This window comes from Danio rerio, chromosome 4 (assembly GCF_049306965.1).
Source record: "Danio rerio strain Tuebingen ecotype United States chromosome 4, GRCz12tu, whole genome shotgun sequence".
Taxonomy (NCBI): domain Eukaryota; kingdom Metazoa; phylum Chordata; class Actinopteri; order Cypriniformes; family Danionidae; genus Danio; species Danio rerio.
The window spans coordinates 44070001-44092596 of NC_133179.1; the positions used below are offsets into that span (position 1 = coordinate 44070001).

General features: G+C 38.6%; 4 protein-coding genes across 4 annotated transcripts in view; 2 read left to right on the forward strand and 2 right to left on the reverse strand.

Annotated features, from left to right (window-relative positions):
- The window catches only part of si:ch211-271g18.1, a 16619-nt gene extending 5592 nt beyond the window's left edge, over positions 1–11027 (reverse strand). The window contains exons 1-5 of the mRNA XM_073947412.1: positions 10720–11027; positions 8722–9000; positions 6565–8386; positions 5840–6013; positions 5549–5722 (exon numbers count right to left, since the gene is read on the reverse strand). Of these exons, the coding sequence (XP_073803513.1) occupies positions 5549–5722; positions 5840–6013; positions 6565–8386; positions 8722–8980 (2429 nt within the window). The 5' untranslated portion in view covers positions 8981–9000; positions 10720–11027. The remainder of the gene's footprint in view (positions 1–5548; positions 5723–5839; positions 6014–6564; positions 8387–8721; positions 9001–10719) is intronic.
- LOC141381669 (BEN domain-containing protein 5-like) overlaps positions 1–22596 on the forward strand; it is a 495902-nt gene that overhangs the window by 94400 nt on the left and 378906 nt on the right. The gene's annotated exons all lie outside the window — the stretch shown is intronic.
- Positions 1–22596, forward strand: part of LOC137490953 (uncharacterized) — a 245143-nt gene that overhangs the window by 45648 nt on the left and 176899 nt on the right. The window lies entirely within an intron of this gene.
- LOC141381688 (uncharacterized) lies at positions 19985–22247 on the reverse strand. Its single transcript, XM_073947972.1, has one exon. The coding sequence runs from the start codon at positions 22081–22083 to the stop codon at positions 21277–21279; it is 807 nt and encodes a 268-aa protein (XP_073804073.1). The 5' UTR covers positions 22084–22247; the 3' UTR covers positions 19985–21276.

Here is a 22596-nt window from a genome sequence, read left to right on the forward strand (position 1 = left end):
ACAGCAATAGTCCACATCACACAGTTGGACAATCACACATCTCTTTGTGTTGTGAAGAAGCTGACTGCTGTTTCTGCTCATGTCAACAGCAGTGATGAACACACACATCCTGATTAGCTTTCCTTATTGAGCCCTCGCAACAGCAAACACACTCACACACACACACACTCAACAAGGACTCGACATCATCTGTAGAAGTGTACAGAGCAAAGACATTGTTCATAATACACCACATCAAGCTGTAAAGTCTGCTGTAAGGAGGAAGAAGACACACTTTATCTCAGAAAATCATCTTAAAGTCATGTATAATACACAACAGAAAATGAGCTGATCTCATCATTTATATTGTGATTCTGTTGTGGATTTAACAAAATGAGCTCAGACAAACACAAACCAACTCTCTTACAGTTTTTTTTACAATGGCTATGACAGTTTTTTCAATACATTTAACAAGTTTGCTAAACTCTTAACGCACCAACACATCTAAAACACACAATTGACAAAACAGTTAATTTCATGCTCAATATCACACATTGTAAACTAAACCTCTAAACTACTTTTCAAAATACAATAATAAACAAACACACAAAACCATGTCTACAAAACACTGCAAACATGTTCCAAAATGACATAATTGTTCAAAACACAAAGTAAATAATTTTCTATTCTGCCTGGTCTTCTGCATTTGCCCAACTTCTTCTCTGGCCCGGCATGGTAACGGTGGCCCTTTGACCTATTATGTTTCTCTTACGTCGACGCCTTTTCGCCAAGTTGAAGCCAGCCTCGTCAACATAGATCATTTCATGTGGGACTTGATTGACCTCCAACTTCATGACTCTCTAAAAGTAATTAGACACAGTGTACATGGTTCACTGTACTATAACTAATGTATGTACTAATGAACGCCAGGTTTATAGAGTCGTTTACTGCAAAACACACTGTGCATAGTAAAGTAATGACTGTATTGCATAACCTTATGTGCACCTTATCTAACCTTACCTTATCTAACCTTATTCACAGTGGTGCTTCTACATTTATTCTGGCGCTCCTACATTTATTCTGGCGCTCCTACATTTATTCTGGCGCTCCTACATTTATTCTGGCGCTCCTGCGTTTATTCTGGCACTCCTGCATTTATTCTGGCACTCCTACGTTTATTCGAGCACTCCTACATTTATTCTGGCGCTCCTACATTTATTCTGGCGCTCCTACATTTATTTTGGCGCTCCTACATTTATTATGGCACTCCTACATTTATTCTGGCGCTCCTACATTTATTCTGGCGCTCCTACATTTATTCTGGCGCTCCTGCATTTAGTCTGGAGCTCCTGCATTTATTCTGGCGCTCCTACATTTATTCTGGCGCTCCTACGTTTATTCTGGCGCTCCTGCGTTTATTCTGGCGCTCCTGCATTTATTCTGGCGCTCCTGCATTTATTCTGGCGCTCCTGCATTTTTTCTGGAGCTCCTACATTTACTCTGGCGCTCCTACATTTATTCTGGCGCTCCTACATTTATTCTGGCGCTCCTGCATTTATTCTGGCGCTCCTACATTTATTCTGGCGCTCCTACATTTATTCTGGCGCTCCTACGTTTATTCTGGCGCTCCTACGTTGCTTCTGGGGCTCCTACGTTTCTTCTGGCGCTCCTACGTTTCTTCTGGCGCTCCTACATTTATTCTGGCGCTCCTACATTTATTCTGGCGCTCCTACATTTATTCTGGTGCTCCTACGTGTATTCTGGCGCTCCTGCATTTATTCTGGCGCTCCTACATTTATTCTGGCGCTCCTACATTTATTCTGGCGCTCCTGCATTTATTCTGGCGCTCCTGCATTTATTCTGGCGCTCCTGCATTTATTCTGGAGCTCCTACGTGTATTCTGGCGCTCCTGCATTTATTCTGGCGCTCCTACATTTATTCTGGCGCTCGTACATTTATTCTGGCGCTCCTGCATTTATTCTGGCGCTCCTACATTTATTCTGGTGCTCCTGCATTTATTCTGGAGCTCCTGCATTTATTCTGGAGCTCCTACGTGTATTCTGCCGCTCCTGCATTTATTCTGCCACTCCTACATTTATTCTGGCGCTCCTGCATTTATTCTGGCGCTCCTGCATTTATTCTGGCACTACTGCATTTATTCTAGCGCTCCTACGTGTATTCTGGCGCTCCTGCATTTATTCTGGCGCTCCTACATTTATTCTGGCGCTCCTACATTTATTCTGGCACTACTACATTTATTCTGGCGCTCCTGCATTTATTCTGGCGCTCCTGCATTTATTCTTGCGCTCCTGCATTTATTCAGGCACTACTGCATTTATTCTGGCGCTCCTGCATTTATTCTGGCTCTCCTGCATTTATTCTGGCGCTCCTACATTTATTCTGGCTCTCCTGCATTTATTCTGGCGCTCCTACATTTATTCTGGCGCTCCTATTTTTATTCTGGCGCTCCTGCGTTTATTCTGGCGCTCCTGCATTTATTCTGGCGCTCCTGCATTTATTCTGGCGCTCCTGCATTTTTTCTGGAGCTCCTACATTTACTCTGGCGCTCCTACATTTATTCTGGCGCTCCTACATTTATTCTGGCGCTCCTGCATTTATTCTGGCGCTCCTGCATTTATTCTGGCGCTCCTACATTTATTCTGGCGCTCCTACATTTATTCTGGCGCTCCTACGTTTATTCTGGCGCTCCTACGTTGCTTCTGGGGCTCCTACGTTTCTTCTGGCGCTCCTACGTTTCTTCTGGCGCTCCTACATTTATTCTGGCGCTCCTACATTTATTCTGGCGCTCCTACATTTATTCTGGTGCTCCTACGTGTATTCTGGCGCTCCTGCATTTATTCTGGCGCTCCTACATTTATTCTGGCGCTCCTACATTTATTCTGGCGCTCCTGCATTTATTCTGGCGCTCCTGCATTTATTCTGGCGCTCCTGCATTTATTCTGGAGCTCCTACGTGTATTCTGGCGCTCCTGCATTTATTCTGGCGCTCCTACATTTATTCTGGCGCTCGTACATTTATTCTGGCGCTCCTGCATTTATTCTGGCGCTCCTACATTTATTCTGGTGCTCCTGCATTTATTCTGGAGCTCCTGCATTTATTCTGGAGCTCCTACGTGTATTCTGCCGCTCCTGCATTTATTCTGCCACTCCTACATTTATTCTGGCGCTCCTGCATTTATTCTGGCGCTCCTGCATTTATTCTGGCACTACTGCATTTATTCTAGCGCTCCTACGTGTATTCTGGCGCTCCTGCATTTATTCTGGCGCTCCTACATTTATTCTGGCGCTCCTACATTTATTCTGGCACTACTACATTTATTCTGGCGCTCCTGCATTTATTCTGGCGCTCCTGCATTTATTCTGGCGCTCCTGCATTTATTCAGGCTCTCCTACATTTATTCTGGCGCTCCTACATTTATTCTGGCACTACTACATTTATTCTGGCGCTCCTGCATTTATTCTGGCGCTCCTGCATTTATTCTGGCTCTCCTGCATTTATTCTGGCGCTCCTACATTTATTCTGGCTCTCCTGCATTTATTCTGGCGCTCCTGCATTTATTCTGGCGCTCCTGCATTTATTCTGGCGCTCCTGCATTTATTCTGGCGCTCCTACATTTATTCTGGCACTACTGCGTTTATTCTGGCGCTCCTGCATTTATTCTGGCGCTCCTGCATTTATTCTGGCACTACTGCATTTATTCTGGCGCTCCTACATTTATTCTGGCGCTCCTACATTTATTCTGGCGCTCCTACATTTATTCTGGCGCTCCTGCATTTATTCTGGCGCTCCTGCATTTATTCTGGCGCTCCTGCATTTATTCTGGAGCTCCTACGTGTATTCTGGCGCTCCTGCATTTATTCTGGCGCTCCTACATTTATTCTGGCTCTCCTGCATTTATTCTGGCGCTCCTGCATTTATTCTGGCGCTCCTGCATTTATTCTGGCGCTCCTGCATTTATTCTGGCGCTCCTACATTTATTCTGGCACTACTGCATTTATTCTGGCGCTCCTGCATTTATTCTGGCGCTCCTGCATTTATTCTGGCACTACTGCATTTATTCTGGCGCTCCTACATTTATTCTGGCGCTCCTACATTTATTCTGGCACTACTGCGTTTATTCTGGCGCTCCTGCATTTATTCTGGCGCTCCTACATTTATTCTGGCACTACTGCGTTTATTCTGGCGCTCCTGCATTTATTCTGGCACTACTGCATTTATTCTGGCGCTCCTACATTTATTCTGGCGCTCCTACATTTATTCTGGCACTACTGCGTTTATTCTGGCACTACTGCATTTATTCTGGCGCTCCTGCATTTATTCTGGTGCTCCTACATTTTTGAAGTTGGGAGCACTGGTGCTGCCATGTAAAAAAGTTAATTTCAAGCCCTGCATTGGACAAATACTGTTTTTGTTTATTTCTATTTTTATTATTTATTGTTCTGTCGTTTATTTTCAGTGTAAAATTATTACTTGTTGTATTACTTGTTATTACCAATGACTAAGAGACTTGCAGATGGTCAAAACACTCGGCTTGGTTTAAATTTTAGTAAATGAATGAATGCGTGTGTGCGTTGATATCTATGCCTATATATCTAATAAGCGTTTTCTGCAAAACTTGCACAAATTTGGCAAATACGTTCTTTATAAGCTTTCTATTGAAAAACAACTAGTTTCAACACTAAAATGTGTAGTTTTCATGTGATTTTCTAAACTAGTAGTGCTCTGAAATTAATGATTGCTAATTAATCTTGATAACCATGAAACCATGATTATTTCTCAGACTATAATCCTAAAAATCAAAATCTATAATCGTTGCATCTCTTAATTGTGCTGCTACTGTAAGTGTGTTCAGTGTGTGACAGAGCAATGTGTGCTTGTTGCTGCTGGACACATGGCAACAGAAACAGCCAATTAGAAGCTGATCAACGAAGCACATGACATGTCAGTTATGGGAAGTGTGCATCATGTAAGAGGCAGTCAGTGAGAGAAAATACATATTCAAAGATGGAAAGTTTGTGAACTGGAGTGATCAGGAGATGTTAGATGACATGATTTGCTCCATGTGTTCTTTCATTTGTACTTTTGTCTTTGTCTTCTTAAAACTAATGAGCTACACGGCGACATTTAATATACCTGACAACATGAGGAGAGCTCATTTAGCTCATTACCATTATGATTGTGATTAGTCTTACGCCTCACGTCTGTTGAAGCACTGCACACTTGAGCGCAGCAATATTTAGACTCTGTGTCAAGTTAAAGAACCTCTACACACAGCACCAGTCATCTTTGTCAGCTCCAAAGCAGAAGAGCAGGAAGAACTCAGAGCAAGTGTTCAACATTTCTATTTACAGGAGCTCAGAGGCCGTGTCTGGACACCACTGGGCTTTCTGCTGCACTATATTCAGTTCTGCATTCTGAGTGAATAAACCCTAAGATTACCTGCTGCTCCTCCACTCAGCAAAATAAAAACACAAAAAGCCCTAATATAAAATAATATGGGCTATTATGAAATCATTTTGTAGTTATTGTTGAGTGGAGAATCATTTACCTCAGTGTCTCCAGTTTACAGTGTTGACTCTTCAGTCCATCAGAGAGAAGCTTCACTCCTGAATCCTGCAGGTCATTGTTACTCAGGTCCAGCTCTCTCAGCACACAGTTTGAGGATTGTAGAGCTGAAGACAAACTCTCACAACTCTGAACAGTGAGATTACACATGACCAGTCTGAGAAATAAGAACATAAATCAAATTTACAGTGTATTTTTTGTCATTCACTTCATGTAAATAATAATTATAATCAATCAGTCAATCAATCAATCAGTCAGGTGTTTGAACTCAGACCTCAGTGTCTCCAGTTTACAGTTTGGACTCTTCAGTCCATCAGAGAGAAGCTTCACTCCTGAATCCTGCAGGTCATTGTTACTCAGGTCCAGCTCTCTCAGCACACAGTTTGAGGATTGTAGAGCTGAAGACAAACTCTCACAGCACTGAACTGTGAGATTACAGCTCTGTAGCCTGTGAGGAAAAACAGAAATAATGATTTTGCATTTACCTATTAATCCAGAGCAGAGACAAAAACACTTGAATGTTGTCTTTTAGTTTAAGCAAAGGTAAATTCACTATGACTCTGTAAACACTGAATTTAAGGGAGAATCCCAGGCTGTTAAATAAACATTAAAGAAATCTTTACTTAATAATTCACATTTTTGTTTGATAATTATTAGTTGTCATTATTAAAAACTTTCTATATTTTCCAAACTCATGTTAACATATTAGAGCTATCAGTTTTGAAATGCACACCATCTATATCTATATGCGTTAAAGAAAGGTGAGATTATATTATTGTATTGTGTAAAATTATCAAAGTATTGAAAAGAATGTCTAAAAATGGAGTAAACATAAGGAGAACAGATATTGTATACAGCAGGAGATCAGTAATACATGTTTGATGTGAAAGCACAAATAGTCTGTGCTGTTTCTGCACTGCATGCATATGACTTATGGGTTGCAGATGTGTTGCAAATCGATGTGTGAAATGGCCATAACTGTATACAGAAAACTCTTACAGTGCTCTTGTGGTGTTTTTGACCACTGGTATCAGTCTCATCAGTGCTTCATCAGATCTTCTGTATTTCTGCAGTTCAAACTTCTCTTGAGTCTCTTCTGACATCAGGAGCACAAACACCAGACCCGACCACTGAGCAGAGGACAGATGCTGTGCTGTAAGATTTCCAGAGCTCAGACTCTTCTGGAGTTCCTCCACAAAGTCATCCTTCAGTTCATTTAGACAGTGGAAGAGGTTGATGGTTCTCTCTGCTGATTTCTCCTTCTTTATTCTCTTTTTGATATAGTCAGTCGTGTCTTTGATGTTCTCAGTTTTGCGCTTCAGTCCTGGGAGGAGCTCCTTCAGGCCACTCTGATTAGACTCTAGTGAAAGACCTAGCAGGAACCGGAGGAAAAGGTCCAGGTGTCCGTTCTTGCTTTGTAAAGTCTTCTCGACTGCATCCTTGTGAAGTTTAAACAGGGTCTTTGTAGAGAGTTTCCATGTCAGCTCCTTTTTCCTGGAATCAAGAAATGGATTTTCTTTCTTGTCGTTGTAAGTGAAAAACACATAGAGAGCAGCGATGAACTCCTGAACGCTGAGATGAACAAAACTGTACACCTGTTCCCCTGAAATGGGGTTTTCCTCCTGAAACATTCGAGTACATAATCCAGAGAACACAGACCCTTCCTTGACATCTAGGCCACACTTCTCCAGATCTATTTTGTAGAAAATCAGTTGTCCTTCCTGCAGCTGTTTAAAGGCCAGTTTCCCAAGCTTCAGAACAATGTCTACAAAAGACCAGGCCTTGGCTTCAGGTTCAGAATCGCTGCTGTATTTTTCTTTCATCTGTTGCTTTTGAGACAGTAAGAAGCTGGTATACATCCCTGTGAGAGTTGTGGGTGTTTTTTCATTGCTCTCTTGACCCAGCAGAGGCTGAAGAACAGTGAGAGAGATCCAGCAGAAGACGGGGATGTGGCACATGATGTACAGACTCCTGGATTTCTTGATGTGGTCAAAGATGTTTCCAGCAACCTCAGGACTGCTGTTTTTGATGAAATACTGCTCCTTTTGCTCATCACTGAATCCTTGCACCTCAGTCACCTGATCAATGTAGGTTTGGGGTATCAGACTGGCTGCTGCGGGTCTGGATGTGATCCAGATTAGGGAAGAGCGAAGTAGTTTTCTCTTTAGGAGATTTGTAACTATCTTATTCACTGTCATTTCCTTATCAACATCAGTAAATCCATCATCCTCTTCAAAGTTCAATTCAAAGCGATATTCATCCAGTCCATCAAAGATGAACATGACCTTACCTTGTTCTTCAGGAAGAGAGCTCAGTCCTCCCGGTCTACTAAAGAAGTACTTGTTAATCAGACCTATTAGACTGTACTTTTCTTCTTTAATTAGATTCAGTCTACGGAACGGCAGTGGAAATATGAAGACTATTTCCTGATTGTATTTTCCGTCAGCCCAGTCAAGGATGAATTTATTGACAGAGACAGTCTTTCCCACTCCTGCGATCCCCAGTGTCAGGACTCTTCTGTTTTGTTGACCTGTGTCAGGCTGAACTTTAAATATGTCGTTACACTTGAGTGGTTTATCCTTGGCTGTCTGTTGATTGTGTTTTGACTCTATCTGCATCACCTCATGGTCATTCTCTCTTCCGCCAGTCTTGTTCTCCACCACATATAGATCAGTGTAAATATCATCCAGGTACTTCTGGTGACCCGTCTGTGAATTACCAATCAATATTTGCTTATAGTCCTCCTTTAAGTTCTCCTTTAGTTCACGGCTGGTGTTTGTGTAATCAACAGGAGGGGATTTACAGGTCTCTGAAGCTGCACCTGTACAAGAGAGAGGAAAAAACATTAAAGTAAAACATGATTATGCCCTGTGCTTTCCTTTATGAAAAAAAAGAACAATTACACATAAAAAAAATTAGATGAACGAAGACAAACATATAAATGTTAATCATGTGAAATTCAGGCACCCATTTACATGCATTAGCATCATGATTGACCATCACTGTTGTCCATAGCAATGCTGAATTTAAGACATCTTAAGCTGTGTAATAAATGTTATGACAATACATCTGACTCAAAAACCATTGCTAGGACAGGGTTTTAACATGGAATCAAATGATCACATTTCTAAACTTTGACAAGGAATTAAACAATACCTTGCTTCTGTGTATTCTCCAGCTCTTCAGCCAATTGATTCTGCTTTATTTTCCTCAGGGTGTCCACGGTGATCTTCACAGCTCTTTCTGATCCAAAACATGACACCATCTTATCCACTGTATCCAACCTGTCTGCATTCTCCATTTCAGCTTTTGAAATATCTCTATGGTCATTTACTAAGCATCGCTGAAACTTCTTTAGTTCAGCTTCTACCAGTTCATTCAGTGAGTTGTCGAGCAGCTGTTTAACATTCGCCATGGTGCTTCACTCATTCACAGCTACAGAACAAGACAACAACAAGAGCAACAACATCTGCATTAGTTTCACAATTAACATATGGACCTAGGCATTTATTATTTATTTGAATAATGCAATTACCCTGTAAGAAAAAAAAAATCACATTTCAGAAAGCTAAATATTGAAAATTGATTGCCACTTTTTTAAGTGGCTCTTACTAACCAGAAATAATGTAGATGTTTCTTGTTTATCTACTTTAATTCTGTCTTGAGCAGAAGCTCTGTAACTCTATCTCCTGTATCATCATACAGTAGTGTTTATTTAGACGTTCAACTGGTTAAACAGAACCATTTTAGAAAATAAAACCAGTTTTGGAAGACTTCAGATGACAGGTAAGATCGGTGGAGAAACACACACATATGTCCACTGTTAAAAGACCCTGGCATACTACATAATACGAGTACAAATACCCATCACTGTAATGGTACCCTGAAAGGGACCTTTCCGAACCTCTAGTTTAGATCTTATATTTCATACAGGGTACAAAATAAGGGCCTGTCATGGACCTTTAAAGGCACAGTGATACCTAATGTACCTTATTAGTACAAATTTATCTGACAGTGTTGTAGAATTATTGCAAAAAAAGTTAACACTAAAAAAAACTGAAGACTAATATAATATAAAAGCTCTTGAGATGTAGTTGTACATGCTCAGAATCATCTGAATCATGTTGTTTTTATAGTGACACACATGGCACCTATAGCTCAGTTTATGCTGCTTCTTAAAAGAACTGGATGATCATTGCAGCAGCTTGAGAATGTGCCCTGGTAGCAAGAATTAAAGAGGTAAAGTTGGTTTTATATTCGCACATTCTGACTTTTCCCATAATAATATAATTTCATAAAAGTATTATTTGCAAGCTCTATACAGCGAAATCATATTAGCAGCCAATGACTATCAAAGTACAACATTATTCACAGTTAAATCTACAGTGTTAATGTTGTTTTCAAGTCACACTTGCGTGCTAATTCCGATCTAATATTTAAAGTAACATCGTAAACAATATAGAGACTTCTAAATGAACGAATGTGCGAATATAAAACCAACTTTACCTCTATGCAAGAATTCTTGCCCAGATTTGATATAAAGCTGGTAGAGCAGGCATTCATCCAGCATTGGTTTACAGCATGTGGGCCAAACATTGGCCAGGTTTGGCAGAGGTGGCACCGTCTTTCAGGCAGCATGCAAGACATGGGCCAGATGTTAAAAATTTATACGTGGGCCATGTAAGTTTGGACTATCTTGACCCACTTTTAAAATACATTTCAATGATTTTTTGAGTAAAGACATATTTTGGTGCACAAAATTGTTTCCATCTTCCTGTTTGCATTTTCTAATGCTTCCATTTTAATACAGGAAACAATCCAGATTTATTAATCTGTTGTTTCTTGTATGTTGTGAAATAACTGAATTTAAGTGGTTTATTTATAAACTAATTTCGAGAGGAGCACGTGCTTATGATTGATAGCACCTGGTCCACATTAGCTAAAACTGATTTACCAATCAGATGACTCCTTCACCTCTATAAATAACCAGAGTATCTTACTTCAACCATCTTTGTCTTGAAAACCGCTCTGCATCACAATCAGCAGTTAATCCACAACAGCAACAACTATTACTACTACTACTACTACTACTACTAATACTTCAAAAACAACTATAACTCCAACAATTTCAAAAACAACTTAAACAACACTTACCTCTAAAGCTTCCTGCCTGTCCACAGATCCATAACATTTAACAGCTGTTTGCTGAAATACGTTCAGCAGAGCAGCATCGCAAGTCATAAACTTAGTGATTTGATCAACAAAATGGCTTTTTGTATCGTTTGGACAGCTTGATTGACACTTCTTTAAGCCAATAGCTGTAAAGAGAAGCGTTACCTTCCAATGAGCTCTATAAAACTGGAGATGGTCCTGTCATGTCTTTTTACTCTTTCGCAAAGTCTTTATGAAGAATTGGGCCAGATACGCTCGTGATTTTACTTTAGTTAAGATTCCAACACAATGTTATTCATGGATTAAAGTAAAGCCATTTACTAACATTCCATTCACAGTTTTTACTAATATACAGTTGATATATTAAAATAAATTATTAACAAATAAATAAATAACATATAAATAAATGAACAAATAATTAAACAAATAAATAATAAATAAATAAATACAAATTAAATTAATTTATTTAAAAAAAAATCATCTGATAGCTGTTTAATTATAAGAAGATTATATGAGTAACTCATATGTCCATACACAAGTGCCATAAGCTTATAATGTTCAATTGATAGGATATGAAATGGCAAGAAAATGTATTTCTTGCTTGACTGCTATGAATAGAAGTTTAAACTCCACTATGACTTCACCTGCTCAGTCTTCAAGAGGTACCAGTCTTCCAGGACCACCAGACAAGCCACACCTCACATCCTCAGCTCTCCATCCATTTGCCATCCCGTGGGGGGATGAATGCCCACCCCTACCATCCTTGCACATAGTGTCAACGAAGCTATCGGACCATGCATTAACAAAGGCTCTTCCATTTTACAGTCGCCTGTGCCCTTATTAAGATGCCTCGCATGCATATCAGCTAAAGCAATTTTTCATGTCTGCCGTACATGTATTATGTTGTAAAGATTTAATTTCTGATTCTCTTTGTTTCTCAATTTTTAAAATCATGACTGCCGGCTCCAGAAGCTGACCCTCATCCAACCTATTACACTCCACATCTATTCCAAATACATTCACACTCTACACAAAGGATACATTTCCACTCTCACAGCCCACACCCCAATGCCATGTTCACACTAGCCTTTTTAGTTTTGAGATGTTCTGAACTAACCTCAAATTCCAATCTCACAATCCCCCCCCACCATATCCGATTTAATCTTCTTACTGAGTAAAGCAAAACAGATAAATTTCGCAAAGCACATTCTATATACAGTTTTTATCCCCTCCCCTTTACACACACACACACACACAAACACACACCCATTCCAAACCCTCTAAGCATTCTTACATAACAGGAGAGCAATACTGCCTCAAGGAAGCCTAGCCGATCCTCTCCAGCTGACCTCCACCCACACGCATTTCTAGGTACAAGTATGACTCTGCTATTTTCCTCCTATTCCCCCTCCTATTAACTAGGAGCTCCTTCATTATCCTCCCCTTTTTTTCTTCCCTACACTTTTCTCTCTTAACTTGAACTATCCCATACTTCTATTCACTCTCATTCACCACAGACTCACTTAGGGGTTGTTTAGAGTTCAATTGCTGCAGCAATGGCGCTCTAAACGAGGTCAGATACACTTACATTTACAAATACCATTATTGTCACACTCCCCTGCACTCATACAGAAGTAAATGCTTCTGCGGGACTGCACATTGCCTCCATACTGACCCATTGCACCTCTGCAGCAGAGACGCTCCGCTGAGCTACACTCATGCATAGCACCACCACAACTGCAGTGACGCTGTAGCTGAGCCCTCATTCACATTCATATCTACATATCACTACTGACAACATTTAACATTCCCGCTGGAGCACTCATAAGGCTCCAATACTGAATACAACCGCACCTCTGCAACAGCAGTGACGCTCTGCTGAGCCCACACACATCTCCATTTAGCCAAACCTACCGACACACCCCTCAGCATCACCACAGCTATTAAATCGCCTCTGCGGAAGTATACTTGCCTTCCAATATTGACTTCCACCGAACCTCTGCAATAGCAGAGAAGCTCGCTGAGCTTCTTTCCCCTCCGCACCACTGCGGCAGCAGTAACACTCTGCCTGAGCTCATATACACCCTCATTTAACATATCCCTTCAGACAGCATGCCAAACCAGCTCCATAATCAATCATCAGCTAAGGGCGAACTCTTAAAGTAAAGTTTATTTGTAAAAAAAATTGAGAGGAGCATATGCTTATGATTAATAGCACCTGTCCACATTAGCTAACACTGATTTACCAATCAGACAAATCCCTAACCACTATAAATAACCAGAATATCTTACTTCAGCCATCTATGTTTTGAAGAATCCCCTCTTTCACCCCTACTCCTCCCATTTCCTTCTCAGGGCAGCATGGAGGCCTAGTGGTTAGCACCACGGCCGCACAGCAAGAATGTCACAGGCTCGGACACTTCCTGGCCAGGTCAGCATTTCTGTGTGGAGCTTGCATGTTCTCCTCGTGTTTGTGTGAGTTTTCACCGGGCTCTCCGGTTTCCTCCCACAGACTAAAAACATGTAACATAAGTAAATTGACAAATCTAAATTGACAGCATAGACACTTCATAGCATTAATCTACTTCCAACATTATTAAGCAGGGGAGTTCTCAAGACCTACCTGAACTCGGACTCCCCTCACATCCTGCAACGGGAGGGAGCCCCGGGCTCAAGGATCTCACGAGTTCAGGGCTCTCTCCCGGGACAGCATGCCAAACAAGCTCCATAATTAATCATCAGCTAAGGGCGAACTCTTGAAACAGCACACATGACTCATATTGAGCTCTGGTAAATATGACACCAGATCAAGCTGCCTGTAATCTAGAATGATCTAAACACATTTGTTGAAGCTGTAAACTGAAGAGTCAAACTGAAGAAGATGTAAAAAAAACAGAGTCAATACCTGTGTTTCTCTGAGAGAGAGCCCTTTACTTGCTCCTCTGCCATACTGCAACTAAAACACCACTGCAGACATTAGCAGAGCTTTCAGGAAACAATCATATATATATATATATATATATATATATATATATATATATAGTTCTTAACATGAATGCAGTTGGTTTAACCCTTGATCTGACATCCCAGGTACTTCACATTTGATTTAAGATAGCCAATTGTTGACTTAGTGAGTATTAAAATGTCTCTCTACTAAAGAGGCTATTTGGTTAGTTAATGAGTTACTCTGATGGTTAAAGGTTAAATGCAGTTTTGTTTAAGGATCGTCAGCTGCTTGTTTTTCAGCAGCTTTAACTTTACTTTTGATTTCATGACTCTGAATGTTTAGAGTTATATTTAATGCTGACTTGTTGTAACTATTGAGTCAGTCTGCTATAGAAGACAACAAACACTTTAAAGGGATTAAAAATAAAGCTTTTAGACACAGTGTTTAAATGAGCGTGTTTGACTCAGTGTTTAATCTGTGTTTGAGGATTTGATCTTCAGGATCAGACATTTAAATCACACTCACATATATAAACCCCTTCATCATCTCCACAAATCAGCGTAATGTAGAAATGTTAAACTCACATGCAGAAGTACAGACGGTCTTGTGCAGCAGGAACACAATCTGAGCTCTTTGACTCCTTCACTTCAATAAAACACACCTGTGTGATCTACAGGTATATCCTGAAATATTATTGGCTCCACTGAGTGACACTGACATGAATATTCATGAGATTCTTTAGACTGTATGTGTGTTCTGAAGTCAACACAAACCACGAGCTAAAGATACCTGTGCAGTTTTGCTGAGCACGAGTGTGTTGAAGGAAGATTTAGAGAAGGTATTTGAGATGAAATCTGAGAGGTTTCTGAAGAATATTTTGAAAAATGTTAAACCTATAAATAAGATTAGAGATTTCTATATAAATGAGTAAACCTCATACAGATCTCTCTGTTATATTATTATTATTATTATTTCTATTTTCTATAGGATGCTGTTCATTAATATTCAATGAGTGTGTTTATACAATAGATTAGTCAGTACCAAAGGCAAAACTGTAACTAACTGAACAAAATAACTGAAGATCATAGTGAAGAAAAACAGCCCAAACAAATGAATAATGTTTAACCAGAGGAAAAATCAAGAAAACCAGCAACAGTATTACATTTAGTTAAAATGTTGTAGTTTGTCTTTTACTCATTGTTTGCAACACATAATTTGAATGTACATGTATTATCTGTCTATTTCTGAAGGTGTTTTCAAACTCTTTGTTAATAGTCTATACTCGCTATCAGGCACGTGCACACATAGGGCTCAACCTGTGCAGTCCACATGCCCTTTTTAGTCTTTGATAGAAAGTGCCCTTCCAAAATGATCAAAAGTGCCCCCGCGACGCGACACACCCTCCGTCCCGCCCTACAGTAGGCGCGCAACAACACCGCTCTTGAGTACGCGTGCTCAACCCCACCCCCGCTGTACAGTACGCGCGCGACAACACAGCTTATAAGAACGCGCGCAACAACAACAACCCCCCACACCCCCGCTCCTCAAAAAATGTATCCTGCACATGCCCTTTGGACGGTCTCTGCCCGGGCCTGCTCGCTATTAGGGTTGGGTATCGTTTGGGTTTTTTTTGATACCGGTACCAAATCGATACTTTTAAAACGATACCGGTGCCAAAACGACGCGTGAACCGATACCTCACAAAAGCCACAAAATGATGGTGGATGAGGATGACTCAAGAAAAACACAATTTTATTCAACAAAAAGTTGAATGTTTAAAATTGAACATTAAATTAAAAGTTTAAAGTATGTATAAATATATAAGTAAATGCAAAACACAACAACAAATATGCCACCTGACCCAGTAACAATAACTTGTTTCAATTTTTGGCAGTTTTTTTTTTTTTTGCAGAAATATCACCCTATTTGCCTTTTCTGGCAAAATACGACACCTTTCCTGACTTATTGTATGGCCTGCACACCCAGGTGAAAAAAAGTGCACTAAAATCAGCTTCATTTTGTCTCATAATAGCACAGTTGAGTACACTTAGATGTACTTAAGTTTATTTTAAAATGAACTTAATACTAATTCTTAGTACATCAAATACAAAATTAGTTTGGGAAAATCGAGCACTTTTAATACAGTATTTAGCACACTTTTTTTACAATTTGTATATTCTTTTAATATATTACTATTATACTTTAAATTAGTCATAAATATATTTAAATTTTTAAAATTAGGGTTCAAGTGTATTTCTAGTTGTAACTAAATATATTTTTTAAAATACAGATATAGTATGTTAAAAGCACATTTTAGTTCAATTTCAGGGTGTCCCAAAATAGCACAGTTGAGTACACTTAGATGGTATTAAGTTTATCTTAACATATACTTAATACTATCTTTTAGTACATTAAGTACAAAATTAGTGTGCGAAAATAGAGCACTTATAGTGCATTACTGAAAAGTGTACTAAGTATACTTAAAGTGTATTTTAGTGCACTTTTTTCACCTGGGATAACTTGGTGGTCTCAGTTATGCTATTGATAATTTTTTCAAAGTTTCTTATTTGGTTTTGTGACTTTGATATTATCTGTGCCTCATCAGTTGGAGATGGGGTCTTTGGGGGTGGGTTTTACGGGGTTATTTTGTGTTCTACTTGTGGTACTCTCTTGTTCGCATTTGGTATCTTGTACTGGTACAATTGTCATTTCTTTTAATGCATACTATCATTCATATGACTTTCTGTTGACATTTTTAATATGCTTAATTCTCTTAAATTAGTAACATGGAACGTGAAAGGCATAGGCCATGTAATTAAAAGAAAGAAAATTCTAACATTTGTCAAGAAGAATGTGTATCTATAGCATTATTACAGGAAACACACTCGTCAGATAAGGAACATTTGAAGCTAAAAAGAGTTTGGGTCGGCCAGATATACTTTTCCTCATTCACGTCAAATAGTAGGGGAACCGCAATTCTTATTCATAAAAATATTCCTTTCATCCTTGAACATGTCGAACATGATTCTGAAGGAAGATTTGTGTTAATTTCTGGTCTAATTCTTGGAAAACATGTCACTGTAGGCAATACATATGCCCCAATTGCGGACTGCCCTAATTTTATTTCTCAGGTGATTCTAAAGTTCAATCAGCTCTGCAAAAACATTGGCTTCTTAGAAGGGGATTTCAATTGCATACTTGATGGAAATCTGGATAAATCCTCACCTCAGATTTCAACGAGCTGCAAATCATCACATATAATACGTAACACTTGTAAAGACATCGGATTGGTGGATATTTGGATGGAGCTGCACCCTAAAGACAGAGATTATACTTTTTATTCTCACCCCCATAAATCATATTCAAGACTAGATTATTTTTTCATACCTTCCGACTGTATACACAATGTGTGTTCTTGTCAAATTGGCCCTATTGTGCTGTCTGATCATGGCCTGTTTTATTTGGTCATTGATATTAGTATACCTATTCAAAAATCAAATTATTGGAAATTCAATAGCTCTTTTTTAAGTAATACTAGCTTTTGCTCTTTTATCAAACAAAAAAAAAATCAGTATTGGCAAGACAATCAGAACTCCCCTGTTTCACCTGCAATAAAATGGGATGCAGCCAAGGCTACGTTGCGGGGTCATCTCATTGCTAATGCTGCTCTAAGCAAAAAGCTAAAGATACAAAAAAGGAAAGAATTAGAAGAAGAAGTAACTTGCCTGGAAAAACAGCATAAATGCTTGCTAAATCAAGATAATTAGATATTATTAAATAATGCTAAAGCTAAACTTAACCTAGACCACACAGAACATATCAAGAAATTATTATTTTATACTAAACAGCGGTACTATGAGTCTGGTAATAAACCCAGTCGCCTCTTGGCCTATCAGTTAAAAAAGGAACAGAGTGAAAGAACTATAAAAGCAATTAAGACATCTGCAGGTAACATGACTTTTGATCCTCAGGACATTAACAACTCTTTTTCAGACTTTTATAGTAATCTTTATACAACCGATTATCATGGATCATACAAATATTTGACTAATTATTTAAATGAGATTTCTCTTCCCAGCATTTCTGATGACGCTAGGACTCTTTTGAATGCCCCTTTTACTGAAGATGAAATCTGGCAAGCTATTCAGTCAATGCCATCCGGTAAAGCTCCTGGCCCAGATGGGTATCCATTAAGAGTTTTATAAGCAGTTTTGGCCTGAACTTTCCCCAATTTTAATGCTGGTGATAAATAATCTTTTTGAGATTAACTCTTTGCCTGAATCCTGGTCAGTGGCAATTACCAGCCTGCTTTTAAAAAAAGACAAAGATCCAACAAATTGTTCATCTTATCGCCCAATTAGTCTACTTAATGTAGATTATAAAATTATAGCCAAGTCCTTAGCTCGACGGATTGAAAATGTTCTGCCTTATGTTGTTAATCCAGACCAAACTGGTTTTGTGAAATCCAGGTATGGTTCAGACAATATTTGAAGAGTTCTAAATATTCTAGACCATTTAAATTTTACAAAGGAATCTGCATCTATTGTATCCCTAGATGCAGAAAAGGCGTTTGATAGGGTGGAATGGCCTTTTCTTTTTGCAGTTTTAGATAAAATACAGTTAGGATCCAATTTGATTGATTTAATCAAACGCCTATACTCTAATCCTATAGCCCAGGTTAACACTAATAGAATGCTGTCTACTAGATTTTCCGTAAGCAGAGGCTGTCGTCAAGGCTGCCCTCTTTCACCTCTGTTATTCTCTCTGGTTATTGAACCGCTGGCTATTGCCGCGAGAATTAATAGTAGCATACACGGTATTAAAATAGGTCTAGAGGAACATCGTATATCTCTGTATGCAGTTGATGTTTTGTTGTATCTTAAACTCCCTGACACCTCTACTGATGCAATTCTTAATGTAATTAAAAAATATAGTACTTTTTCAGGGTACAAGATTAATTTGGATAAATCTCAAGCTTTGTATATGCATGCTTCCTCTGAATCCATCTCAAACTCAAGGTACGTTTGGAATTACAAAAAACCCAGGCTTAAATTCTCACTGTTGATGAAACCAAAGGAATTGGGTGGGTTCTCACTTCCCAATTTCCAATTATACTTTTGGGCAGCACAAATCAAGCACATGTTAAATTGGTTTATTTACAGATTTGATTCACGATGGGTTGGGATTGAATCTACAAGATGCTCTCCTAGACTCTTATACTCTCTACCATTTATTCATAATATACAAAAAATTCAACATTTGATTAGTGTCTTTACAATAACAAATACGCTTTTGGTGTGGCATGATGTTAAGAAATATTTATCCATCCCAAATAAGTTGTGTTCCAAGTCACCTATTACCTTTAATCCTGATTTTCCCACTACAATACAGAATATTGGCCTTTTGACTTGGAGATCAAGAGGAGTGTCAGAATTAGGTCATCTATTCCAGGATGGCCAAATGAAATCATTTGAGCAGTTAAGACAGGAATTTAGTCTTCCCAGTAAAGATTTTGATAAATTCCTGCAAATTCGACACTTTTTAGAGTTACAATTAAAAGAAGGTAATATACAATTTGATTTTACTGACATAGAAAAACAGCTTTTCTCTTCATGTACGCTTAATAATAAGATCTCTGAATTATATAAGTTGCTGTCTAATGCGGACCCTTCAACCTTTAATTCTTTAAGGGCAATATGGGAAAAGGATCTGAGGTCTAGTTTTAGTCATGAGGAGTGGCTATCTGCCTGCTCAAATATCTATCCCAAAAGTACTTCAATTTCAGTTCATGAGCAAAATTATAAATGTATTCACAGGATATATCTAACTCCTGTCCGCCTCCATAGAATATTTCCTAATTGTTTCCAGCTATGTTTCAAAAGTAAGTTAGACATTGGCACAGTGATGCATGTATTTTGGAACTGTGACAAAATTAAATTGTACTGGAAAGAGATTCACAAAATGATTTTAAAAATAACTGGAAAGACTTTTGTTTTGTATCCAAACGTAAACCTTCTGAATTGTACTTCGGAACTGTGTCTTGATCATGACAAAGAATGCGTATTGAATTTTTGTATATATTTGGCCAAAAAATGTATATTGATATTGGGGTCAACTGTGCAGACACCTTCAGTCAATATGTGGCTGAGTCAGGCAATCAGACTTATGACCTACATCAAAGATCTGAGGTGTGCTGGCTCATTTGGTCCTCCTTCTGGACTTTCCTTGAAAATACTCAATAACTATGTCTTTCTAAATTTGTTTTATAATCTCTTTTTATTTTTGTATTTATTTAAGCATCTGTATGCATTTGACAGAATGTAACAAAAACTGCTGTACATATCGTTACGAGATACCAGTACCACTATTCTGTTGGAGGAAAAAAAAAATACAATTAAATAAAAATCATAATGAAAGAGGTTTCCAAACCTTAAAGTCTTAAATAACTTCTGAATGTGATGGGAAAGCCTTCCTTCTCTAAAGGGCCCCTCCTTGCTGTGCCTATTGCACAAAAAAATGTTAACAAATATATTCAGTGCCCATATCTGACAATATTATATTCTTGTATTTCTGACTAGGTTTTAAAGTTAAATATTTCTAATTATAGCAAGGGATTTTAAATGTATAAAATAGAATCCCTTTATGTCTTCCTACCAGTATGTTCCTCAATGACTCGAGTCTTGGTGTGCTTTAATTGTTCATCTTGTGTCGCTGGTCAGTTCGGTTAAATACCATTCTTCCTTCAAACGATTTAAATGTCCATCATTGGTGAATGAAGTCAAGAACTTTTACCAGTCTCTCAGAGTTCTTTGTTAGGATCTGTCAGGTTTTCCCTTCTTTCAAACATTGTCCCTTTAAAATTCAATTTTAAATTTAAAATTCTTTTCTTCGATGTCACTCCAAACTTTGCCAAGATCTTTGTTTCTCTTTCCCAGAGATTCCTATAATAGTTTCTTCTTCGCTATTTATTAGTCCTTTTTCTTTCAGATCTCTTGATGCCTCCGTTGACATCGTTGGATTTTAAGGTCCATTTCGGTTTCAAAAAATCCGAATATTATTTCTACGGGAGCGTGTTTCTAGATCTAACAGTTTCTCTTGTAAGTTTTCTTAAATTTGTATGGTTTGACTAAAAAATTTCTTTCATCTCAGCAACGTTCTCTAGTTCTCCAACTCACTGCTCCACTTCGTTGACCTTTTCTGCTGTTGCGTTTAGGCCCGTGATCAGGCCATCCAGTTTTTGATTGACTTCTTGTTTAAAGTTATTTAGTTCCATTTTCACATCTTTTGCGAGGGAATCTTGGAAGGCGGTTAAATCAAATTTAATATCCATCTGGAAAGCTTTGATGTCCGTATGTATTGCTGCAATGCAAGCTGACAGGCTATCAGCTATCCCGTTCATCTCAGATTTTTCATCTGTTGATTACTCGTTGTAGAGTCCATTGTTGTAGAGTACACTTGAACGTCCATGTGTTTCTTAAGCTGCCCCGGATGAGTGAAACTGTACACATTGTGTACACACTGATCATGTCTACGGTTTACCTCCAGTGTGAATTCTCTCATGTGTTTTCAGGGTTCTTAAGTGAGTAAACCTCTTACTGCACTGTGAACACTTGTAGGTTTTTTTCTCCAGTGTGAATCCTCTGGTGCCGTTTCAAATTTGCAGCTGTGATAAACGTCTTCTCACACTCCAAGCACATATGCTCTTTCACTCCTGTGTGGATCATCATGTGTTCATTAAGAGACGATGATTTCCTGAAACTCTTCCCACACTTAGGGCATGTGAATGGTTTCTCTCCAGTGTGGATCCTCATGTGTACATTAAAGGATGATGATTGGATGAAACTCTTCCCACACTGAGTGCAAGTGAATGGTTTCTCTCCAGTGTGGATCCTCATGTGTCTGTAAAGTGATGATGAGTTGCTGAAACTCTTCCTACACTGGGTGCATGTGAAAGGCTTATCTCCAGTGTGGATTCTCATGTGTAGATTAAGGGATGATGATTGGCTGAAACTCTTCCCACACTGAGTGCATGTAAATGGTTTCTCTCCAGTGTGGATCATCATGTGTTGATTAAGGGATGATGATTGGCTGAAACTCTTCCCACACAGTGTGCATTTGAATGGTTTCTTTCCAGTGTGGATCCTCATGTGTAGATTAAGGGATGATGATTGGCTAAAACTCTTCCCACACTGAGTGCATGTGAATGGTTTCTCTCCAGTGTGGATTCTCATGTGTTGATTAAGGGATGATGAGTGGCTAAAACTCTTTCCACAATGAGTGCATATGAATGGTTTCTCCCCAGTGTGGATCCTCATGTGTTGATTAAGGTATGATGATTGGCTGAAACTCTTCCCACACTGAGTGCATGTGAATGGTTTCTCTCCAGTGTGGTTCATCATGTGAATGTTCAGTTTGCTTTTACTTGCCAAACTCTTTCCACACTGAGTGCAGGTAAAACAACTTTTGTCTCTCACTTTTATAATACCATCAGTCTCTAAATAAGTTTTGTCCTCTATTTTAACTTGATGTTCCTCCTCTTTACTCCCCGTATAGTCTTTAATTAGGTCTGAAATAAAAAAAAAGTTCAGTTTTTAGTAAATCATTAAAACTCTCATCAAATCAAAAGCTGAAGTGAAAAGATAATAAAACATTGGCTACACAAACCTAATTTTGATGCACATTAACTTTATTATTAATATATTTATTATAAAAATATTTATTTATTAAGAATATTAATATTCATTCATATTTAGATTGATCTTGTCATATCAATCTCCTGTTATCCATTACACACATACACATTTTAGTGGATTCTTATGTAATTGATCCCAGATCATTTTGGTCATATTGATGAGTAGGGGTGTCACGATTCTCCAAATCCTCGATTCGATTACATTTTCGATTCTTAAGTC

What these genes read in the sequence shown, in the direction of transcription:
- LOC141381688 (XM_073947972.1), bottom strand. Translation starts at nt 22,083, where the DNA reads ATGATGAACCACACTGGAGAGAAACCATTCACATGCACTCAGTGTGGG.